At 47.7% G+C, this 20,359-nt stretch overlaps 1 protein-coding gene across 9 annotated transcripts in view; it reads right to left on the reverse strand.

The window, feature by feature from the left end:
- khk (ketohexokinase) overlaps positions 1-20,359 on the reverse strand; it is a 90,318-nt gene that overhangs the window by 54,074 nt on the left and 15,885 nt on the right. For all 9 annotated transcript variants that reach the window (XM_038818455.1, XM_038818450.1, XM_038818452.1 and 6 more), the window contains exon 3: positions 19,925-20,041. In XM_038818455.1, coding sequence (XP_038674383.1) covers positions 19,925-20,041 — 117 coding nt within the window. The remainder of the gene's footprint in view (positions 1-19,924; positions 20,042-20,359) is intronic.

Consider the following 20,359-nt stretch of genomic DNA (forward strand, 5'->3'; position numbering starts at 1 on the left):
CTTTGTTGGTTGAATTTCTGTCGTAGAGAGGTAGCTGTTGAAGCACGCCAGCCAATGTTTAAAAGTTTGCAGCATGCGGGCTGATTCAGTGGCATTCTGGCTTGATCCATAGTTCCATTTTCAAAGTCTAGCGTATTAAATTGATGCACCATCAATTGGACTCGAGTCGTAGTGAAGTTCCAAACAGGCTTTAATACGCTAGATGTGAGCCAGGCAGTGGTCGTACAGAGAAAGGCCGACTGCCAGCCAACACAAGCTTATACCCCACCTTGTAGGCGGAGCTACCAACCTCTCAGCCAATCGGCGGGGAGTCGCATGACCAGCCACAACTAATTGGCAGAGAGGCACATGACTTGCCTGGACCAATGGGCAGCGAGGCTGCTGTACCAATGGCAGCCTGGTTCTCCGGTAATATGATCTCTCTAGCCATACTACCACACCCCTCCAATTTCTTTACAGACCTCATGGGCGGGATTCTCCCACTCGGCGGCAGAGTGTCCACGCCGTCGGAAACGCCGTCGACGGACCGCTGGGAGTACTGATTCTGGCCCCTACAGGGGGCCAGCACGGCTCTGGAGCGGTTCACGCCGCTCCAGCCTCCCATCCCGGCGTGAACTGTGCGCTGCGGGACCATGCATGTGTGATGGTCTCCCTCAACATGCCGGCCCCAACGCAACATGGCGTGGGAGTTCAGGGGCCGATGCATAAGAAAATAGGCCCGGGGAGTGAGAAGCCGGCCCGCCGAATGGTGGGACCCATTCGTGGGCCAGGCCCCATCGGAGGCCAGGCCCCATCGGAGGCCCCCCCCCACCCAGGGTCGGAGTCCCCCTCCCCCCCACAGGCTGCCCCCCGACCCTGTTGCGACCAGGTGTGGACAGCGTCGCGGGACTCTGCCTTTTTAGAGCGTCTGCTCGACCCATCTGGGCCGGAGAATCAGCGGTCCAGCCGCCTAGAGCGGTCCGTGACCGGCGCCGCGCCTGATACTCCGCTCCGCAGGGAATCGCGTTCCGGCGTCAGGTTGGTGTGGCGCAGTTACAGGGATTTTCCGGCCCGGCACGGGGCTGGGAGAATCCTGCCCCATGACTCTGGATTCCACAGCTCAAGCACGGGCGTTCCTGTGACCCCTGCGCAGTGGTTTAAAATCAGAATACAGCCTTGGTTTCCAAAAGCCTGCTGCTCTGGTTCCAAACTGCAACCAAACTGATTACTTATGTAACAAGGTATTCACTGAGGATTATATGTAGATGGGGCAGCACAGTGGCACTGTTGTTAACATTGCTGCCTCACAGTGCCAGGGAACCGGGTTTGATTCTGACCTTAGGTGACAGTCTGTGTGGAGTTTGTACATGCTCTCCGTGTCTGTGTGGGTTTCCTCCGGGTGATCCGGTTTCCTCCCAAGGTCCAAAGATATGCAGGTTAGGTGGATTGGCCATGCTAAATTACCCTGAGGCTGGGATTATAGAGAGGGGGATTGGGTTTGGGTAGGGTAGTTTTTTTTTAGACAAACAATTTTAATGAGGCATTTTTGGCATAACAAACAACCACAGTACAAAAAACAATAGAGTACAATGAACAGAAATCAAAAAAACAGCCGTCGACATCCGTCCTCCAAGGCCCGCCTATTTAACCCCCTATTCTATACTACCCTAGACTTCCCCTGCCCCAGCTGACAATTCATTCTCCGCGAAGAAGTCAATGAATGGTTGCTACCTCCGGGCGAACCCTGACACCGACCCTCTCAAGGCGAACTTGATCTTTTCCAGGCTGAGAAAACTTGCCATGTCGGTTAACCAGGCCTCGGACTTCGGAGGCCTAGACTCCCTCCAAGCCAGTAATATACGTTGCTGGGCTACCAAGGAGGAAAAGGCCAGAACATCTGCCGCACCCTCCTCCTGAACACCCGGGTCCACCAACACCCTAAAGATCGCTACCACTGGACTAATTTCCACCCTTGTCTTCAATACCCTGGGCATGACATCCGCGAACTCCTGCCAATATCCCCCAATGTGGAGTTGCCGGCGTTGGACTGGGGTGAGCACAGTAAGAATTCTTACAAAACCAGGTTAAAGTCCATCAGGTTGTTTCAAACACGAGCTTTCGGAGAACTGCTCCTTCCTCAGGTGAGGTGAATGAAGAGATGATTCATTCACCTAACCTGAGGAAGGAGCAGTGCTCCGAAAGCTCGTGTTTGAAACAAACCTGTTGGACTACAATATCCCTTAAGTTTTGGACATGCCCAGAACATATGGTCATGGTTCCCTGGTCCACCCGCACATCTGACACACTTGTCTTCCACTCCAAAAAATCTACTCATCCATGTCGCTGTCATGTGCGCCCGGTGCACCACCTTAAACTGGATCAAGCTGAGCCTTGCGCATGTAGTAGTCGCGTTGACCCTGCTCAGCGCCTCCACCCATAGGCCATCCTCCATCTCACCCTCTAGTTCCTCCTCCCACTTTCGCTTCAGCTCCTCTGTATGCATCTCCTCCGCCCCCATTAATTCTTTGTAGATGTCCGAGATGCTCCTCTCCCCCATCCATCCCCTAGACACTACCCTATCTTGAATCCCTCTTCGTGGCAGGAGCGGGAAGGATGGTACCTGCCTGCGCAGAAAGTCTTGCACCTGTCGATATCTGAAATCATTCCCTGCTGTCAGGCCAAACTTTTAATTTCAAAGCTTTCCTTAATTCTAGGAAACCACAGGAATAATTTACCCTTTACTGGAATAACTACAAATGCAATGTCGCCAGTTCTTTAGCGAAGTAAACCCATCTGCTGTTTTATGATCTTACCTTTCTGGCTGTTAAATCAACATGGTCCAACCTTTTAAGTGTAATAAACTCCAAGATTGTTTGAAATGCATTGACTTCACGGGTGCTTATCCAGATAACCCCCCCATTTGCTACACTTTAAACTTTAATTCATAAAACTAAAAGTTACATTCTAAAACTTATGAATCACAAATTAGATATTCGCAACACACGAGTTTACACAGAACTTAATTCAGGCTCATGGAGATGTCCTTGCCCGATTTCTCATCCTATCCAAACATGAGCACCACAATGTCCTGTTGCTAACCTTCCAACAGCTCCCCAGTTTTCACTGCAATAATTGGTGATGCCTTGTAGATCTTTTTCTTAGTACTTTGGTATATAAATAATTTATTCCTGGCGATTGATTCATTGGTTTTGCGCCTTTCAGCCTAAGCCTAATCTTATATATGTCAAAGTCATTTAATTTTGCCCAATCTATCTCTGCTTGAGAATGGCATGTTTTTCATCATCTTCCCTCGTAAATGTTTGCTGGAAATAATCATTATTATTGTCTCATGCTCACTCTGGTTCCAGTCCATTAATACCTTTTATGGTTCTCACCTATTCTCTATGTAATTACTGCTGGGAATTTCATGGTTTTGTTTTTCCCCTCTAGCTATGTTTTGTCTAACTCTCTCAGCCTTTCTGATCACCTTTTCATCACATTTTGGCATGTAACCACATTCTTCCCAGTAAACTCTTCATCTTACAGGATTTGTGCTGCATTCTTTCCATCTTTAATAATTTTTTACTGATCTATTTAGAGTCACACTTGTTTAGTCTGAGCTTTCGTATTCTAAGCATGTCTTTATCCTTTGGTATGTCCAGCATTATTCTGCCATTTCTTTGAAGGCAGTTGCTTAAAGTTACATATTTGGCTCCTCATTGTTGGAACTTCTGAATCACGGACAATGCTGAATTTAATGATTCTGTGGCCACTGTTCCTCTGTCATATTACAAATCCTTTATGTGTACGGGTCATTATAAGCACCAGACTGCAATGAGAACAATCTCGTCCAGCCTTCCTGAAATACAGCTATGAAGCAATCGGCCATTACATTTACAAACTCTGACACAGAAGAGTTTTTCCAATTTTTATTTGGTTAATTGAAGTTGCATTTTGAAATAACATTGCAGAAAACCTCTTGCCCAAGAATAAAGTTTCTGTTTTTAAGTAAAGGAGAGACTGAAGTTTGATATGTGTAATATATATGTCCTCTCCCCAGTGTGTTAGATGAGGCAACATTAACATTTTTCCAATTAAGGGGCAAATTAGTGTGGCCAAGTCACCTACACTGCACATATTTGGGTTGTGGGGGTAAAGTCCACACAGACACAGCAAGAATGTGCAAACTCCACATGGACAGTGACGTGGGGCCAGGATTGAACCTGGGTCCTCAGTGCCGTGAGGCAGCAGTGCTAACCACTGGGCCACACTGCCACCCTGACATTGTTAATTGCAGTTCATAAATTGTCAGAAAGATTCCTCTTGTGGTCACTACTGAAACCTACACTTTCTGTGTTTGTGTTGTCAGGGGATATGTAATAAAGATTGCTCCCTCTGTGAAACCTGTCAACTTGGTCTTTGCGGATGACTAAGATAGAGGTCACGCACATTGTGAATGATCAAGCTTAATAGCTTGAGTTCAGAGGAAATATTCAATTTGAAGGATATCAAATAAGTACTTCTAGTTAAATTGATACTGAGCTTTGACAACCAAATTAACTTAGCTTTGACAACCAAATTTAAACAAATATATTTCTGCACAGATGGGTCCCTGGTCACCTATAGTTGAAGTGATCTATGGCTGTCACAACATTTGCAGTCTTAGAAGACCATTAAAGGAGCAGAAAGTGGTGAAACTTCATGTCCGCATTCTGGAATTGATGCTCCAGAGCGCTTTCTCTACATTCCTGTTACTGTACATTCTGCTTTACCACCCAGGTCACGGTGAGTGTCTGAAGACAATAGTTTTTGGGCTTCCACCCCTTTCAAAGCATTCAAAAGTTCAATGTGGCATTTTGACTGCACATTGACCTATTTTGCATTATCATAGATGAGCATGAACAAGAGGTGAATCAGCAGGCACAGTAAGTGAGGTACCATGGCAGAAGACTGCAGCCAAGTTGCTACTACCATCCCTGCACCACCACTGCCAACCTGTTCATAAAGTGTACAGGGAATGAATGTCAGCCCAGCATACTGTAGGAGCAGCTGTGTGTACATAGGTTGTTGGGAGGAATTGCCCATTATATGAAAGAAAAATTTGAAGCCAGGCTATTATTAGTGAAGATGAGGTGAGAATGGCCCTCAACATCTAGAGCTTCAGTGTCTTCCAGTCATCCTTTTGAGGTTTCCATAACATTAGCCAAGGAACCAGTAACATTTCTCAGCAGGGAGGGATTCCGTATGCTGTGTGTGCAAATTTCTTGTGATGCCCATCAAAGGATGCTGCATGTTAATTCTAGAGGTGGGAGGCTATCATAATGTCTTTTTTCTTGCCACTCAACTGACTACCAATGCCTTAGCAGGACAAACAAGATGGATCCTGGTTGTTAAGGCTATGGGTGGGTTTCTCCCATTCAGAGTGTCCACGCCGTCACATTTCACAACGGTGTGAACGGGCCGCTGGGAGTACCGATTCTAGCCCCTACAGGGGTCCAGCATGGTGCTGGAGCGGGTCACGCTGCTCCAGCCTCCCATCCCGGTGCGAACTCTGCGCCGCGCCAACCCGTGCAGGCGCGGTGGCCTCCCTCAACGTGCCGGCCATGACGCAACATGGCACGGGAGTTCAGGGGCCGGCGCGTAAGAAAATAGGCCCGGGGAACGAAAGGCCGGCCCACCGATTGGTGGGCCCCGATCGCGGGCCAGGCCCCATCGTAGCCCCCTGACCCTGCGCGCAGAGTTCCCGCTGGCTGCAACCAGGTGTGGACGGCGTCGGCGGGTCTCTGACTTTTTAGAGCGACTGCTCGGCCCATCCGGGCCGGAGAATCGGTGGCCCAGCCGTGTAGAGCGGCCCACGACCGGCGCCGCACCAAACGCACCGGAGCCAATTCTCTGCTTCGCGGAGAATCGCGTGCCGGCATCGGGGCGGCATGGTACAGTTGCTGGGATTCTCCAGCCCAGCATGCAGGCTGGCAGTACCAACGGTCTGGGTGTTGTATTTTATATTTTCCCCGCGTCTTGACTGTGATAGAGAAATTCAAACAGCATTCATTAGGTAAGCAAAACTGAACTTTATTCACTAATTAGAACTGACTGCTCGCAGTAAATGGCTGATACTTGGAGTCGGAAAGCAGTCAATTACAAACTGCTGAGTCTGTCCCAAGTCTGCGATATTACAGAAAAGAAGGCGATTCTTATACATTATAGGATCAAGATAACATGAATACAGCTTGGTTAGGAATTTGATCGAAAGTAAAACATAAGTAATAATCGTTACAATGGCGTCACCTTGCTGACCTTTAGGGGACTTGAGTTTCATATCATTATCTTGTCTTTGTTTTAAGAAAGGGAAGAAGTTGTTTAGGAACAGGAAGAAATAGTTGTTCAGCTTGTTATGTATTAAGACTACTTCTAGTTTCAAGCCTTATCTAGACTCTCAGAGTCACCCAGTTCCCAGGACATGCTGTCTCTGTGTATTCTGTGCCTTAGGTTATATGAAATCAGTTTAAATTCACTTGTACCAAGAAAACTTGACTACTTTTCCCATCATGCCATTATTTGCTTCACACAATACCGCATGGGTGCCAGGTTGCCCATGTCAGAGATCTGGCCCGAGAGTGCCTTGCCCTTCAGATGTGGGGTGAGGAGGGCTCAATGATCCCCTAAGAGGTAGGTTGGGTGCAGGAGGCTGGGGGCCAGAGAAATTAAATGTCGAAGGCATCTCATTACAATATTCATTCAGAAATAAGGAAAATAGACATACATTCATTCGGGCATCCATCCATAAATGGTTGATTCTTCAGCTGCACCCACCACAAGATCGCCACAGATGGGACATGGACCATGTAAAGGTCCATTGACACGGGCGGGAATTGCTGGTCGCCGGGCAGGCAGGGACCAATAATCCCACCCAAAGTTTGCGTTTCTCATCACCCTTTTTGGATGAGGCACAATTATAATTAAATCTATTTTTTAGGGGGTCTGACCCCAGGGAGAATTTTGTTTAGAAAACCTGGTGCCATCCATCCTTTTTTCCATTGTTAAATCCAAGTTGTGTGGTGTCTAGCAGGTTTGAATTTTCATTGGCATCTGTTCTTCATGCTTTGGGAATTTTAATGCCAACAGATCTGTGGTCATAGGTGAGCTTTGAGCCAAGTGGAAACTCAAATTCAGCTCGAGGCTTGGAGGGGATCAAGTTGCACAGACTACTGATGAGACAACTTTTCTGTTCCAAAGATTCAAACGTGCAAATGTTTGTTATTGCTGCACTGCCTGTAAATTCTTTAACCCTTTAATTCCTGTTTCCACAACCCATGGGTTTAATAGTTCTAGTTCTGGGACATTGATCATTTGTATCTCTAGCTGGTGTTGGGTGATAAACTGTCCTTTAGCCCCTGTAAGGCATCTGGGCTCCACTTAAGCACTTTGTCTTTCGTGGGTTCTGAATCTAGACTGCTGGGTTCAATTATCTTTGGATTTATCACCTAACAATTTTATTCTTCAGAGGGCAAATCCACACTGATTTCACTTTTATTTCCTTGTGCTTTTCGGAAGTGCTGTTTCCCTCTGGGCATATAAATTATCTTTCATTTTTCCCTTATTTCAGAGATGGGGTTTCCCCAGATCTGCCCCCAAGTCTTCTGGGACACTGCTCCCATGTGGTTGTTCAGTTTCCGCTGCACTCCACTGTGGCACTTCAACTAGGTGAGGCATCTCCCTCAATTTGTTCTTGCCGGCTTGCAAACTTTCCTTGTCCTTATTTAAATCCTTAAAGAAGGTTTCTGCCAAGCCTACCTCTGCTGTATTCCCTTCAATCTGCTGCTTTCAGCCAGCATCTTTGCTATCCTTTGTCTCTTTCTCTGCCTCTTTAAATTCTATTGGCTTTCCTTTGACCCGCTTAATCTTTACTGACATTGTGGAGTTTAGGGAATTCCTTAGCCCTCTGCAGCTGTGTAGAATTTTGCTTGTTCCCCTCAGCTTCCCCAGTCTCTGTGGACCTTCTGGGCACAGTACCTGACACCCCACAAAGTCATTGTCCAGCAATAGGTCAGCACGCTGCACTGGTAAACTCAGAATAACTCCATCTGTCACAATACCAATAATCAACTTACCCTTTCAGTAAATTTTAACTAAGAGGACCTTCAAGAATTAGTTATTTCTTTGATTTCTGCCTGGAGTATAGAAGCAGTCATTTTCCCTTTCTCTAAAAAAAGTTCTGATGGGTATATAGGAACGTAGGCATAGCATCTTCATGGCTACAGACCTGTCTAGTAGTGCCCCCCATTGGTCTTTTGGATTGCCAATAATTTACCATTGTGTGTTTCTATTTTCCACACTGAAAACGTATCGGGTATGCCCCTAACACTTTACCATCTTGGTTCCTTCTTTCAAAAGTTGGAGACTCTTCTGTTTTTTCTCTCCCTACTTCCTTTTCTCTTGAGCATATCTGTACTTTGCTTACATCCTTATCTCTCCTTAGCCTATAAATGTTACCAGATTCAAGTTCACTTTGAGATAGGGGTTTGTGCTAATTCATATTTGTCTGCTATGGCAGTTGCTAGTTTGCTTTGACGACTCTTTGTTCCTCAATATGAGATTTTATGGGAAGGGGATGCAAGTTTTTGAACTGCTTGAGGTGATTCATATGTTGATATGCATCACTAGACACACAAGGGGTTCATGTAAGTACATGTAGACTAGCTAGACACTAGAGGGAGCACCAGAGACATGACACACAGACACTCAACCAATAGGTCAGTAAGATAGGACACGACCAATGGGCATTCACGATACACACAGAGGTGACACTACCACAGGAGGGCATTACACCAACCCATATATAAAGGACACAGCACACATGATCTTCCTCTTTCCAGTGGAGACACTCAGTGAGTACAGACACAGGGTTGATTCAACATCACACCCACCACGTGGATTGTAGCAGACTGGTTCGTCAGTCTGAGTAGCTATAGAAGGATTAACAGTAGAGTCGAATCCAAGTAGGAGAATTGTAAATAGTTTAATAAACATGTTGACGTTATCTCCACGTCTGAACCTTCCTTTGTCAGAGTGAACATCAAGGAAGCAGTTTATGCTACGCCAAGATCATAACAAGACAATTCACACCTCTAATGTTTTCATAGATGGGATCTATCTTAAGCACCTATATCCATCGGTTGAAAGAAAGTTGCTTAACCCTTTGGCACTCGCTGTATGTTTACTTGGGCCATTTCTGGGAAGGTTGGAAATTTTGGTGGTATGCTTCTGGTACTAGCTTGTATGCACTCAGGATTGTATTTTTGATCATCACGTAGTTTGACAAACACTGGTCGGACAATAGGGAATAAACCTCTAGAACTTTTCTACGTATGTCTATTTTTTTTAAAATAATTTTTATTCAAATTTTTTAACAACAAATTTTCTCCCAACAATAAAGTAAACAAGGTGTAGAAATAAACAGAAAGAAGACCCCCCCCCCCAAAACAAAGCAATAAATTAATAATACAAACAAGAAGAAAATAGCAAAAACACCGTAACAAACCCCCTTAACAGACCCCTCCATCACCCACCTACGAATCATTGCCACTTTCGCAGCCCAGTAATACCCACACAAGTTGGGCAACGCCAAGCCGCCTACCTCCCTGCCTCGCTCCAGGAGTACCCTCCTCACTCCGCGCCCACACGAACCCCAGAACACTCTTATTGACCTTCTTAAAGAAAGCCTTCGGAATCAATATGGGGAGGCACTGGAAAAGAAACAAAAACCTCAGGAGCACCGTCATCGTAACTGACTACACCCTACCCGCCAAAGAGAGTGGCAGCGCATCCCAACTCCTGAACTCCTCCTCCATCTGTTCCACTAGCCTCGAAAAGTTTAGCCTATGCAGGGCCCCTCCCAGCTCCTAGCTATCTGGACCCCAAGATATCTAAAGCTCCTCTCCGCCCTCTTCAATGGGAGCTTTCCTATCTCCCTCTCCTGGTCCCCCAGGTGCAGCACAAACAGCTCACTCTTCACCACGTTGAGCTTATAGCACGAAAAATCCCGAAACTCCCCAAGTATCTTCAACACCTCTGGCACCACCACCCCCCCCCCCCCCCCCCCCCTCTCTCTCCCGGCCGGATCCGCGATGTACAACAGTAAATCATCTGCGTACAGCGACAACCGGTGCTCCTCCTCCCCCCCCCCCCCCCCCATTAAGGTGGCGGAATCCCCCTCCAGTTCTTCGAGTCCCTCAGCGCCACGGCCAAGGGCTCAATCGCTAACACGAAGAGCAGCCTCGTCCCCCGGGAAAGCCGAATGTTCGCCGACCTCCTCCCATTCATCACCACACTCGCTACCGGGGAGCTATACAGCAGCCTCACCCAGCTAATGAATCCCTCACCAAACCCAAACCTCCTCAGCACTTCCCACAGGTAGCTCCACTCCACCCTGTCAAAAGCTTTCTCCGCATCCATCGATACTACTATTTCCGCCTCCTCAGCCGCCGACGCCATCATCATAACATTAAGAAGCCGCCGTACATTGACATTCGGCTGCCTCCCCTTCACAAACCCCGTTTGGTCCTCATGGATAACCATCGGGACCACATCTTCCACCCTTCTGGACAGTATCTCAGCCAACAACTTTGCGTCCACGTTGAGGAGCGAAATGGGCCTGTAAGACCCACACTGGAGAGGGTCCTTATCCCGCTTCAGGATCAGTGAGATTATTGCTCCAGACATCGTTGGCAGCAGAGGCCCCCCCCTCTCCCTCGCCTCATTCAGGGTCCTCACAAGCAGCGGGCCCAGCAGATCTGAAAACTTCTTATAAAACTTCACCGGGAACCCGTCAGGTCCCGGTGCTTTCCCTGTCTGCATGCTCCTGCTCCCCAGCGCCTCCATCAGCTCCTCCAACTCGATTGGGGCCCCCAGACCCTCCACCCGCTCATCCTCTACTCCTGGGAACTCCAGCTTATCCAGAAAGCGGTCCATCCTGCCCACCTCCCTAGGGGGCACCGCCCGGTACAGCCCCTCGTAAAAGGATCTGAACACCCCATTAATGTCCCTGCCACCCCGCACCAAGTTCCCTCCTGCATCTGTGACTCCCCCTATCTCTCCCGCTTCCGGAGCTGGTGGGCCAGCATCAGACTTGCCTTCTCCCCGTACTCATATACCGCCCCCTGCGCCCTCCTCCACTGCCCCTCCGCCTTCCGGGTGGTCAGTATATCGAACTCCGCTTGGAGACTGCGACGCTTCCTCAAAAGCCCCTCTTCCAGGGCATCTGCATACCTCCTGTCTACCCTTACCATTTCTTCCACCAACCTCTCCCTCTCAACCCTCTCGCCCCTCTCCCTGTGCGCCCGAATGGATATCAGCTCCCCTCGAACCACCGCCTTCAGCGCTTCCCACATACTTCCTCCTCTGCCAGAAGCTCCACGTCTAACCTCCACAGCGGGCGCTGATCCTTCCCCTCCCCCAGCTCCAGGTCCACCGACTGCGGTGCATGGTCAGATATGGCTATCGCCGAATACTCCGCCCCCACCACTCTCGGGATTAGCGCCCTGCTGAGAACAAAAAAGTCAATCTGGGAATAAGCCTTGTGGACATGGGAGAAAAAGGAGAACTCCCTACCCCCACCCCCGGGCTTCAAAAACCTCCAAGGGTCTACCCCTCCCATCTGATCCATGAACCCCCTCAGCACCGAGGCCGCCGCCGGCCTCTTGCCCGTCCTAGACTTCAAACGATCCAGAGCCGGGTCCAACACCGTATTAAAGTCCCCTCCCAAGATCAAGGTCCAGGCCCAGCTCCAGGTCCGGGATCCGGCTCAACATTTGCCGCAAGAAGCCCGCATCGTCCCAGTTGGGGCCGTACACATTAACCAGAACCACCCGCTCCCCCTGAAGTCTACCACTCACCATTACGTATCTACCTCCACTGTCCGCCACCACACTCGACGCAACAAACGACAAGCTCTTGCCAACTAAAATCGCCACCCCCGATTCTTCGCATCCAGCCCCGAGGGAAACACCTGCCCAACACAGCCTCTTCTCAGCCTCACCTGATCCGCCACCTTAAGGTGCGTCTTCTGGAGCATAGCCACATCCGCTCCCAGCCCCTTCAGGTGCGCCAAGACCCAGGACCGCTTCACCGGTCCATTCAGCCCCCTCACGTTTCATGTGACCAGCCAAATCTGGAGGGTCTTCCCCCTCCCTCTGCGCCGGTCAGCCATAGCTCTCCCTCGGCTCACCATGTGCCCGCAGAACCCCCCCCCCAGGCATGTTCCCCATGGTGGCAGACCCCCCCCCCCCCCCCCCCCCCCCCCCCTTCACCAGCAGTTCCCTTACGGCCCCTGCAGCAGCAACCCGGTGCCCCCCCCACTACTTCTCCCCCCCAATCTAGGGCCCCCCCTAGCTGCGTAACCCCTTCCATTGTACTTCCGTAAGTCAGCCGACTCCTGCTGACCCCGGCTGCTCCCGCCATCCCAACGACCCCCCCCCCCCGATGCAACACAACCACCAATCCCCCCTCCCAGTGCCGGCCCCGCCCCCTCCTCCTCCAGCGCGGGAAGAAAACCCGCGCTTCCATCCCAAACCCCGCCCGCCCGACGCAACACGTGGGAAAAAGACTGGCACCTGACCCAGCGGGACTGCGAACGGCTCCCCAGCCGTCCACCAGTGAAAAAACTAAAAAGCAACCAAATAAATAAATAACAGTCCTAAAAAGCGATAAAGCAGAACAGCAAAAAGGCAACATCAAACACAGCCAATAAAAATGAAAGGATATCAAGGAGGATAGAGCCTCCGGACTATGTACATCATTCCCCAGCCCCCCAGTCCTCAGTTCGAGTCCAACTTCTCTGCCTGGACAAAGGCCCAGGCCTCCTCCAGAGAATCAAAGTAGAGCTGGCGGTCCTTGTAAGTGACCCAGAGGCGAGACGGCTGTAGAAGGCCAAACTTCACCCCCTTTCGGTGAACCACACCCTTCGCCCGATTGAAACCAGCCCTTCTCTTCGCCACCTCCGCGCTCCAGTCCTGATAGATCCTGATCTCTGCATTCTCCCACTTGCTGCTCCTTTCCTTCTTCGCCCATCTCAGCACACACTCACGGTCAACGAAGCGGTGAAAACGGACCGGCACCGCCCTAGGCGGCTCGTTGGGCCTGGGCTTCCTCAACAGCACTCGATGGGCCCCCTCCAGCTCCAGGGGTTCTTGGAACAACCCCGCGCCCATTAACGAGTTCAGCATCACAGCCACGTTGGCCCCCAAATCCGAACCTTTCAGCACCTCCGGGAGGCCCAGAATCTGCAGGTTCTTCCGACGGGAGTGGTTCTCCATCTCCTCCATCCTTGCCAGCCATTTCTTGTGAAGCGCCGCGTGCGACTCCACCTTCACTGCCAGGCCCAGGAGTTCGTCCTCGCTCTCCGAGCCTTCTGCCATAGCTCTCGGGTCTCCGCACCCTGAGCCGCCTGAGTCGCCATGAGCTTGTCCAGCGAGGCCTTAAACGGTTCCAGGATCTCAGCCTTCAGCTCTCTGAAGCAGCGATGGAGCAGCTCCTGCTGCTCCTGCGCCCACTGCTGCCACGCTGCCGGTTCCCCGCCCGCCGCCATCTTGTTTTTCCTGCCTCACAACTTTCTCTGCTCCACAGCCGATTTTTTGACCGCTCCGCTCCTGGTCCAGTCCATCCACCGGCAGATAAGCACAGTGGATGTGTTCCCACCCGGGGAAAAGTTCAACCAGCACCGCTGCGGGCCCTTAAAAGAGCCTGAAAGTCCAAAAATAGCGGGAGCTACCAAACGTGCGGCTTAGCTCCGCATCACCGCAACCGGAAGTCCAACGTATGTCTATTAGCCACAGGTTGGTTATTAGGCCTCCACCATAGGAGGACACAGCGCCAACACTCTGAGCATACTCCAAACCATAGGTCTATTCATCTTGTGTTGTAATTCCACAAAATTGCAGTGGAACACAGCGGTTTCCTGTTAGACCGCAGCAGTAAGCTGACATAAGTGACCCCAGAGTACCAAAGTAGTTATGATGCTCCTGTAACATCCTTCTTTGCCAACCGCTGTCGTCCCACTCACAGACTTCCTCAGTCACCACTGCCTTCATGGGAGCCATGACTAGCGGGCTGGGAGTCAACAATGAGGCAACTCTCTTAGCTGTTGAGTGAGAAAGTAAGCACTGGTCCCTCCTTTCCTCCACTTGAATCATAGTGTCCTGAGGCAGCCTGCACTCCAAGGGACAAACCAAAGGCCTTTTTAATTCACCGTGTGACAACGGCAATCTCAACAGGCCCCACAAGGAAGGTAACATCGCAGCCTTCGAGGCAGAGGATCATCTCCTCATGTGTTGTTAGTGCTTTGAGGAAGATGGCTTTTGCGCATGTTATGCAGCACTTTGCCTTGTGGAGAGAAAAGGGATACAGGTGAGGTGCGCAGAACATTGCCCTGGTGTGCGAGTTGCAGGTGTTGAAATGCCAGCATGCTTAAGGGTTTCGCTGCTTCTTTATGAAAACATTGTTCCCGTAGCAACAGAGATTGGCAGCAAGAGTTTGTGAACACTGGGTACCAACCTGAATAAACAAGTACATTTTAACCTGAAAGCAGCTACCAATGACCTCTCTAAAATTCCCATATTTAAAAGACATTATGTATCTTCAAGAACACAAGAAGTAGGAGCAGGAGTAAATCACATGGCCAGTCCAGCTAGCTTCAACATTCAATAATGTGGTAGTATAACTAGGGTTATTACGGTACCTGAGAGTGTGAGCTGCCATTGGTGCAGATGTCTCGCTGTCCATTGGCCCAGGTATTGTGTGCCTCTTAGCCGGACTGGCTAAGAGGAAGGTAGCTCCGCCTACGAGGCGGGATATAAGAACCGGTGTTCCCCGGCAGCCAGCCATTCTCCTGTACGTCTGCTGCCAGGCTCACTTCTTGCTAATTAAAGCCTTTCGTTCGGACTTCATCTACATTTCGTGTCCATTGATTGTGCATCAAATATTGACGTGGTTCAATATGATCTTGGGCATCAACTACATTTTCCCAACCACTCCCCATATCCCTTGATTTCCTGAGACACCAAAAAATCTGTCTATCCCAACCTTCAATGTATTCAACGATGGAGCATTCACAACCCTCTAGGGTAGACTTCCAAAGATTCACAACCCATTGGAGTGAAGTAATTTCTCCTCATCTCAGGCATAAATGATCAGCCCCTTATCCTGAGAGTGCTCAACATTCTCTGACCTGTAAAAACAATCTTTGAGCACTGACTCTATCAAGCCCCTTCAGAATTTTGTAGGTTTCAATGAGATTGCCTCTCAGTCTTCTAAACTCCAGAGAAAGTAAGCCCAATTTACTCAACCTCAAACCTCTCATCGTAGGACAACCAGGGACCAATTTGTGAACCTTCGCTGTACCACCTTCAATCGCAAGTAAATCCTTTCTTAAATGAGGAGACCAATCTTCCATTTACTGTTTAAATATACTGCAATATGCAACTATTAAGACAAGAAAAGCTTGAATGTGGAATTTGTTACCACATGGAATAATTGAGACGAATAACAGATGCACAAACAGGGAAGTTAGATAAGGAGCAAGAAAGAAATAAAAGAACAGACTGATCATATTCCATGAGATGGAGTGGAAGGAGGCTTGTATACAGCATAAACACATCATAGTCAATGAGCTGAATGGCCTCTGTCTGTGTTGTAACTTCTACATAATGGCTTGTAACTTCCTGGCTCTCCAGCGTCAGATTTGGAGGTTAGCCCAAAGATGTGCTGGGGAATCCCTCTCGGAGGTTCCCAAGAAAGGCTTTATGCGGCAATTGTCCGGAATTGCTAACTTCCCCTGGACAACTACACTGCGCTGGGAGCAATTTAAATTGCTAACTTCGGATGGCTCTGTCAATTTTACATCAATAGTTACTCCGAAAAGAATTAGAAGAAATAAAACCATTTCTAACATCAGTGGAAGTATTTTAAATACCCTGCCTTGGATAGGTCATTGTACTCTTTTTGGCACTGGTCACCAACATGTAGCAACAGTGAGGTGGCTAACAGGGCCATTGCTAGCTACTCAGCTATCAGTCAAGTGACCCAATCAGGATCTTTGCCTCTCTCGGATTCCAGCTGTTGCTTTCAGCCGCATTGAACTTACTATGGAGAACCCACAGGTCTTTGCCCGAGGTTCAAGGTTCTCCTTCTCGGTTCTTCTCGTGATATTGTCTGTGTAAATGATATGAAAACACTAGATATTACTTCTTCTCACAGTGATTTCCAGAATTTCTACTAAAATAAAGTGTGCAGTAATTTCAGGTCAAATACAAAACCTTCATGTCTGTTACCTTCCATTACAAGCCTTGTTTCGAACTTTGGTGCCAGTTCTGAGCTTCTACATTGCCATGCGGTTGGGTTTCCAATGATAAATGCAACTTGTTGCTTTCAAAGTAAGCCATCAGTAGACTGGCTGCTGTGTATTCAGTTGACTTTCTGGACTTTTGGTGCAAGTTATCAACATAAGGATCAGAGTGCACGTTGATTTAATTAGCCACCTTCCATTTCCACCTTCCAAGAAATTCCAGGCCTGAACAGAAGTGTCTGAACAGAATTGTGTTTTTCATCATATTAGTTTGAGATAATGAGGTTTGCCAGCTAGGAGACTGGACGTAAAATTGGAATGGCCACTCCCCATTAAGCACAGCATAGGATCTCAGCTGAACTAACTATGTGGTTAATACAGAGCAGGAGTAGGCCATTTGGCCTCTTGAGTCACGACAGCACATTTAATTGTGAGATCAAGAGAACACATGTACACACTGCATGTCTACATACTGGGCATAACAGTAAATGCAAGGGACTGCTTACAGGTGATTGACAAAGTCAAACCTGAGTGAGTATCTAGTGTAGAGCTTCAGTTTGTTAGACTTCACTTCATTGACACATTGTGTAATTAATGAGTTTGGAGTTATTAAATTGTACTGTAATGTTAGAAAGTCTTAATTTGTGCATATTGTTGGACTGTTGTTAAGAAGTCGTTAATTGGCACCTCTTTAAGTATAAAATGCTGTACTGGCTTTAAGGAGAAAAAATACACAGAAGTAAACAGAGGCTGTAATTGGGACATATTACATTCAAACTCCAGTGAGTCCAGCATTAGCAGCAAACAAAAAACTGGGATACCAATTGGATAAAAAGATAGTGTGGAAGTTTTTTGTGGAGGGAAGCTGCAAATACTTTGTCCATTGGTCAACAATTACCAACATAGGGCATAAATTGAGATTAGGTCGTAGGGACGTAATGAGCTCACTTTCAATTGGTCAGCAGTTACAAATATTTGGGAAAAGTTATTAGTTGTACTTACACAGGTGCTTCACACTGGAGCTGAATGTTGCAAAGTTGGAAAACCGGCATTAAAAAACTGGGGTCTTTGCATTCACCAGGGGGTAGCACTGTCTCAGGACAGACTAAAAGGGGCTCTTGTCAAGAGTGAGTTAGGAGTCAGTAGCTGTGTCAGTTGACAGGAAAGGTTTGGGATGTTACCCCAAGAAAACCAGAGGTAAATATAGCTGTAGGGTTTGCAGCCAAAAACCACATGCTATGGATTTCCAAAAGAATCCAGAAGTAAGATTAGGGATTGTTGAATCCGGAAATAAGGAAAGGAAGAAGTCCAGAAGTACGATTAGGGATTGTTGAATCCGGAAATAAGGATAAGGAAGAAGTGCAAGGTATCAGTGTTAGATTAATATTAGAAATCGGTATTCGGACTAGAAAGTGAAAGCTGCCTTCACCACTCAGCAGAAATTGTAGACTGGGGGAGAGAGAAAGAGAAAATATTCAACAAGTGGCTGTCAAATCGATGCTGCAAAGAGATATTTGTAAATTGACTAAGGTTGAATCTTCAAGACTCAAAAGATTAGGTCCTAGGGACCAAGAATAGAAGACTCCAGAAGTCCTGGGATCTACAGAAAAGACCATGTTATGCTTCAACTTGTGGAATGTCAAGGATGAATTTTATTGACAAATACATTTTGGTAGTTTGCATTCTAAATTAGCAATTGTCCATTTTGTCAATAAGATTATTCGCCAACAAGAATGTTTATACTCTGGGGTTTAGTACAGAGTTCAAATCATTACAAGGCAAAATTGTCCAATTTTTATTGAAGGGTACTAAAGACACAAAAGTGCATTATTCAAAATAATGGAATTTGAGATTTTTTAGATTGGAAAGTGCAAGACTTAGTTATCTTTTCATTAAAAAACTCAATCTTTGGACACTTTAGTGTATTTTCACCATTTAGAGTGTATTGTGATTCAAATTTGCAATAGGCTGAATATTCACTATACTCAAACAGCCTGAGCTTCCAAGACCCAGAGCATAATGTTTAATGTTAGATGTGATTCTGAAATTGAACACACGTGTTGAACAATCCCAAATGTGCGAAGATTACACGAACACCAATTTAAGATGATCAGTTTGGGTGGAATTTTCCTGCCCCTCCTGCAGGGATCTTCCAGTCCTGCAAAGTTAATGGACTTTACAGCTTGCTGCATTCTCTGGCCTTTCCCTGCCACAATGGGGCTGTAAAATTCCACCCTTGGGCTGGCAATGTGGCTCACGTACATTTGCTAGAAGCTACATGTAATCACACTCAGGGACCTGTCCTCTGCAGGAAAAAGGGACGTGTCCTGGCATTGCACCATTTTTGAATTAAACAAAAGTGAGCGGGCAGGGGAGAGATTGTTCCGTTTCACATTGACCTTAGACCATGGCAATACATCGACCAGATACAACTTGCCGACCAGTCAGCAATTTTTTCTCATGCAGTATAAATTGTTGACTCCTTTGAAATTTGGCATTCTCATGCCTGTTCATGTTCTGATAAGTGAAAGACAAAAAGTTTCAACAGGTCTCTTTTTACAGCAAAAATTAAACAATTAAAACTGGGAGATTCCATTTCATGATTTGAACAGTTAAAGTTATTTTTCCTGTACACAAATAAGGTCTTAGAATTTTCTTGCCATCTCATTACACTTAGGAATCCATATACAAGTCTTTCATGGATTACAACCCTAGTGATCCATGCCATCATAGAGGCTATCCATACATTAATTTTAAACAAACCAAACAACAAATATGTCTGAAATATCATTAAGCATAAAGAACACTTTTAGAAACGTGTCACGCTGACATCAATACACAAAAATGCTTTGTGACGCAATAAAAACAACGGACGAGATAGAATTATAGAATCTACAGTGCAGAAGGAGGTCATTCGGCTCTTAGAGTCTGCACCGGCCTCTGAGCACCCCACTTAATCCCACACTTCCAACCTATGCCGCAACCCAGCAACCCCACCAATCCTTTTGGGCACTAAGGGTAATGTGGCATGGCCAATCCACCTAACCTGCACACCTTTGGCCTGTGGTAGGAAACGCGGAGCACCCGGAGGAAACCCACGCAGACACGAGGAGAACGTGCAGACTCCACACAGACAGTGACCCAAGCCGGGAATCGAACCTGGGATCCTGGAGCTGTGAAGCGACAGTGCTAACCACTGTGCTACCGTGCCGCCCAACTCAGTGTTGCAATGAGGCCGTTAAACCTTGGAGTCACAATCTGGATCTCGCCCTCATTTAAGTGAACAGTTAGTGCCCAGCCCTTCTGAGGTGGGGAAGGAGAGGGGGGACGAGGACCCCCTAAGGGGTACATTGGGGCACTGGGGGTGCAGAGAACTATGTGGGTAGTCTGAGGGGCAGCAGTACAAAATGGCTGAGCGTGTCAGTACAGGAAATTAAAGTTAGTGTGGCCTCAGCAGGATCTTTCTCGGCGAAGCCAAAAGCAAAAAGAGTCCCATTTGATAGCGCCGTCGCTCTCGCCGCTGCATGCGCCAAGAAACACCCCATTAAACATGCCCAAAATAGGATTTTTTTTCCCATTAAATCACGCCCGATGATTCTAACTTACTCTGAAACACGTCCAGGTGCCAGGGAGCCCATGAATCCACAAGGAGCGCCAAGTATTGACAGAACTGTACATGTATTGGAGGCATTCCCACCTCTCTGCCATCTCTGAGATAAACATCTAAAAAGTTAAGAAGTGAAATTTGGTTATGTAGTTTCAAAAGAGTTTTTTCCAGTTTTATTTTGATGGGTTTATGGCATTTTTGCACTCAATGGATTCTAGCACCAATTAGATACTCTGAGTCAGGGCAGCACGGTGGCCTAGTGGTTAGCACAACCGCCTCACGACGCTGAGGTCCCAGGTTCGATCCCGGCTCTGGGTCACTGTCCGTGTGGAGTTTGCACATTCTCCCCGTGTCTGCGTGGGTTTCGCCCCCACAACCCAAAAATGTGCAGAGTAGGTGGATTGACCACGCTAAATTGCCCCTTAATTGGAAAA

The sequence above is a fragment of the Scyliorhinus canicula genome, chromosome 14 (genome assembly GCF_902713615.1).
Source record: "Scyliorhinus canicula chromosome 14, sScyCan1.1, whole genome shotgun sequence".
NCBI lineage: Eukaryota > Metazoa > Chordata > Chondrichthyes > Carcharhiniformes > Scyliorhinidae > Scyliorhinus > Scyliorhinus canicula.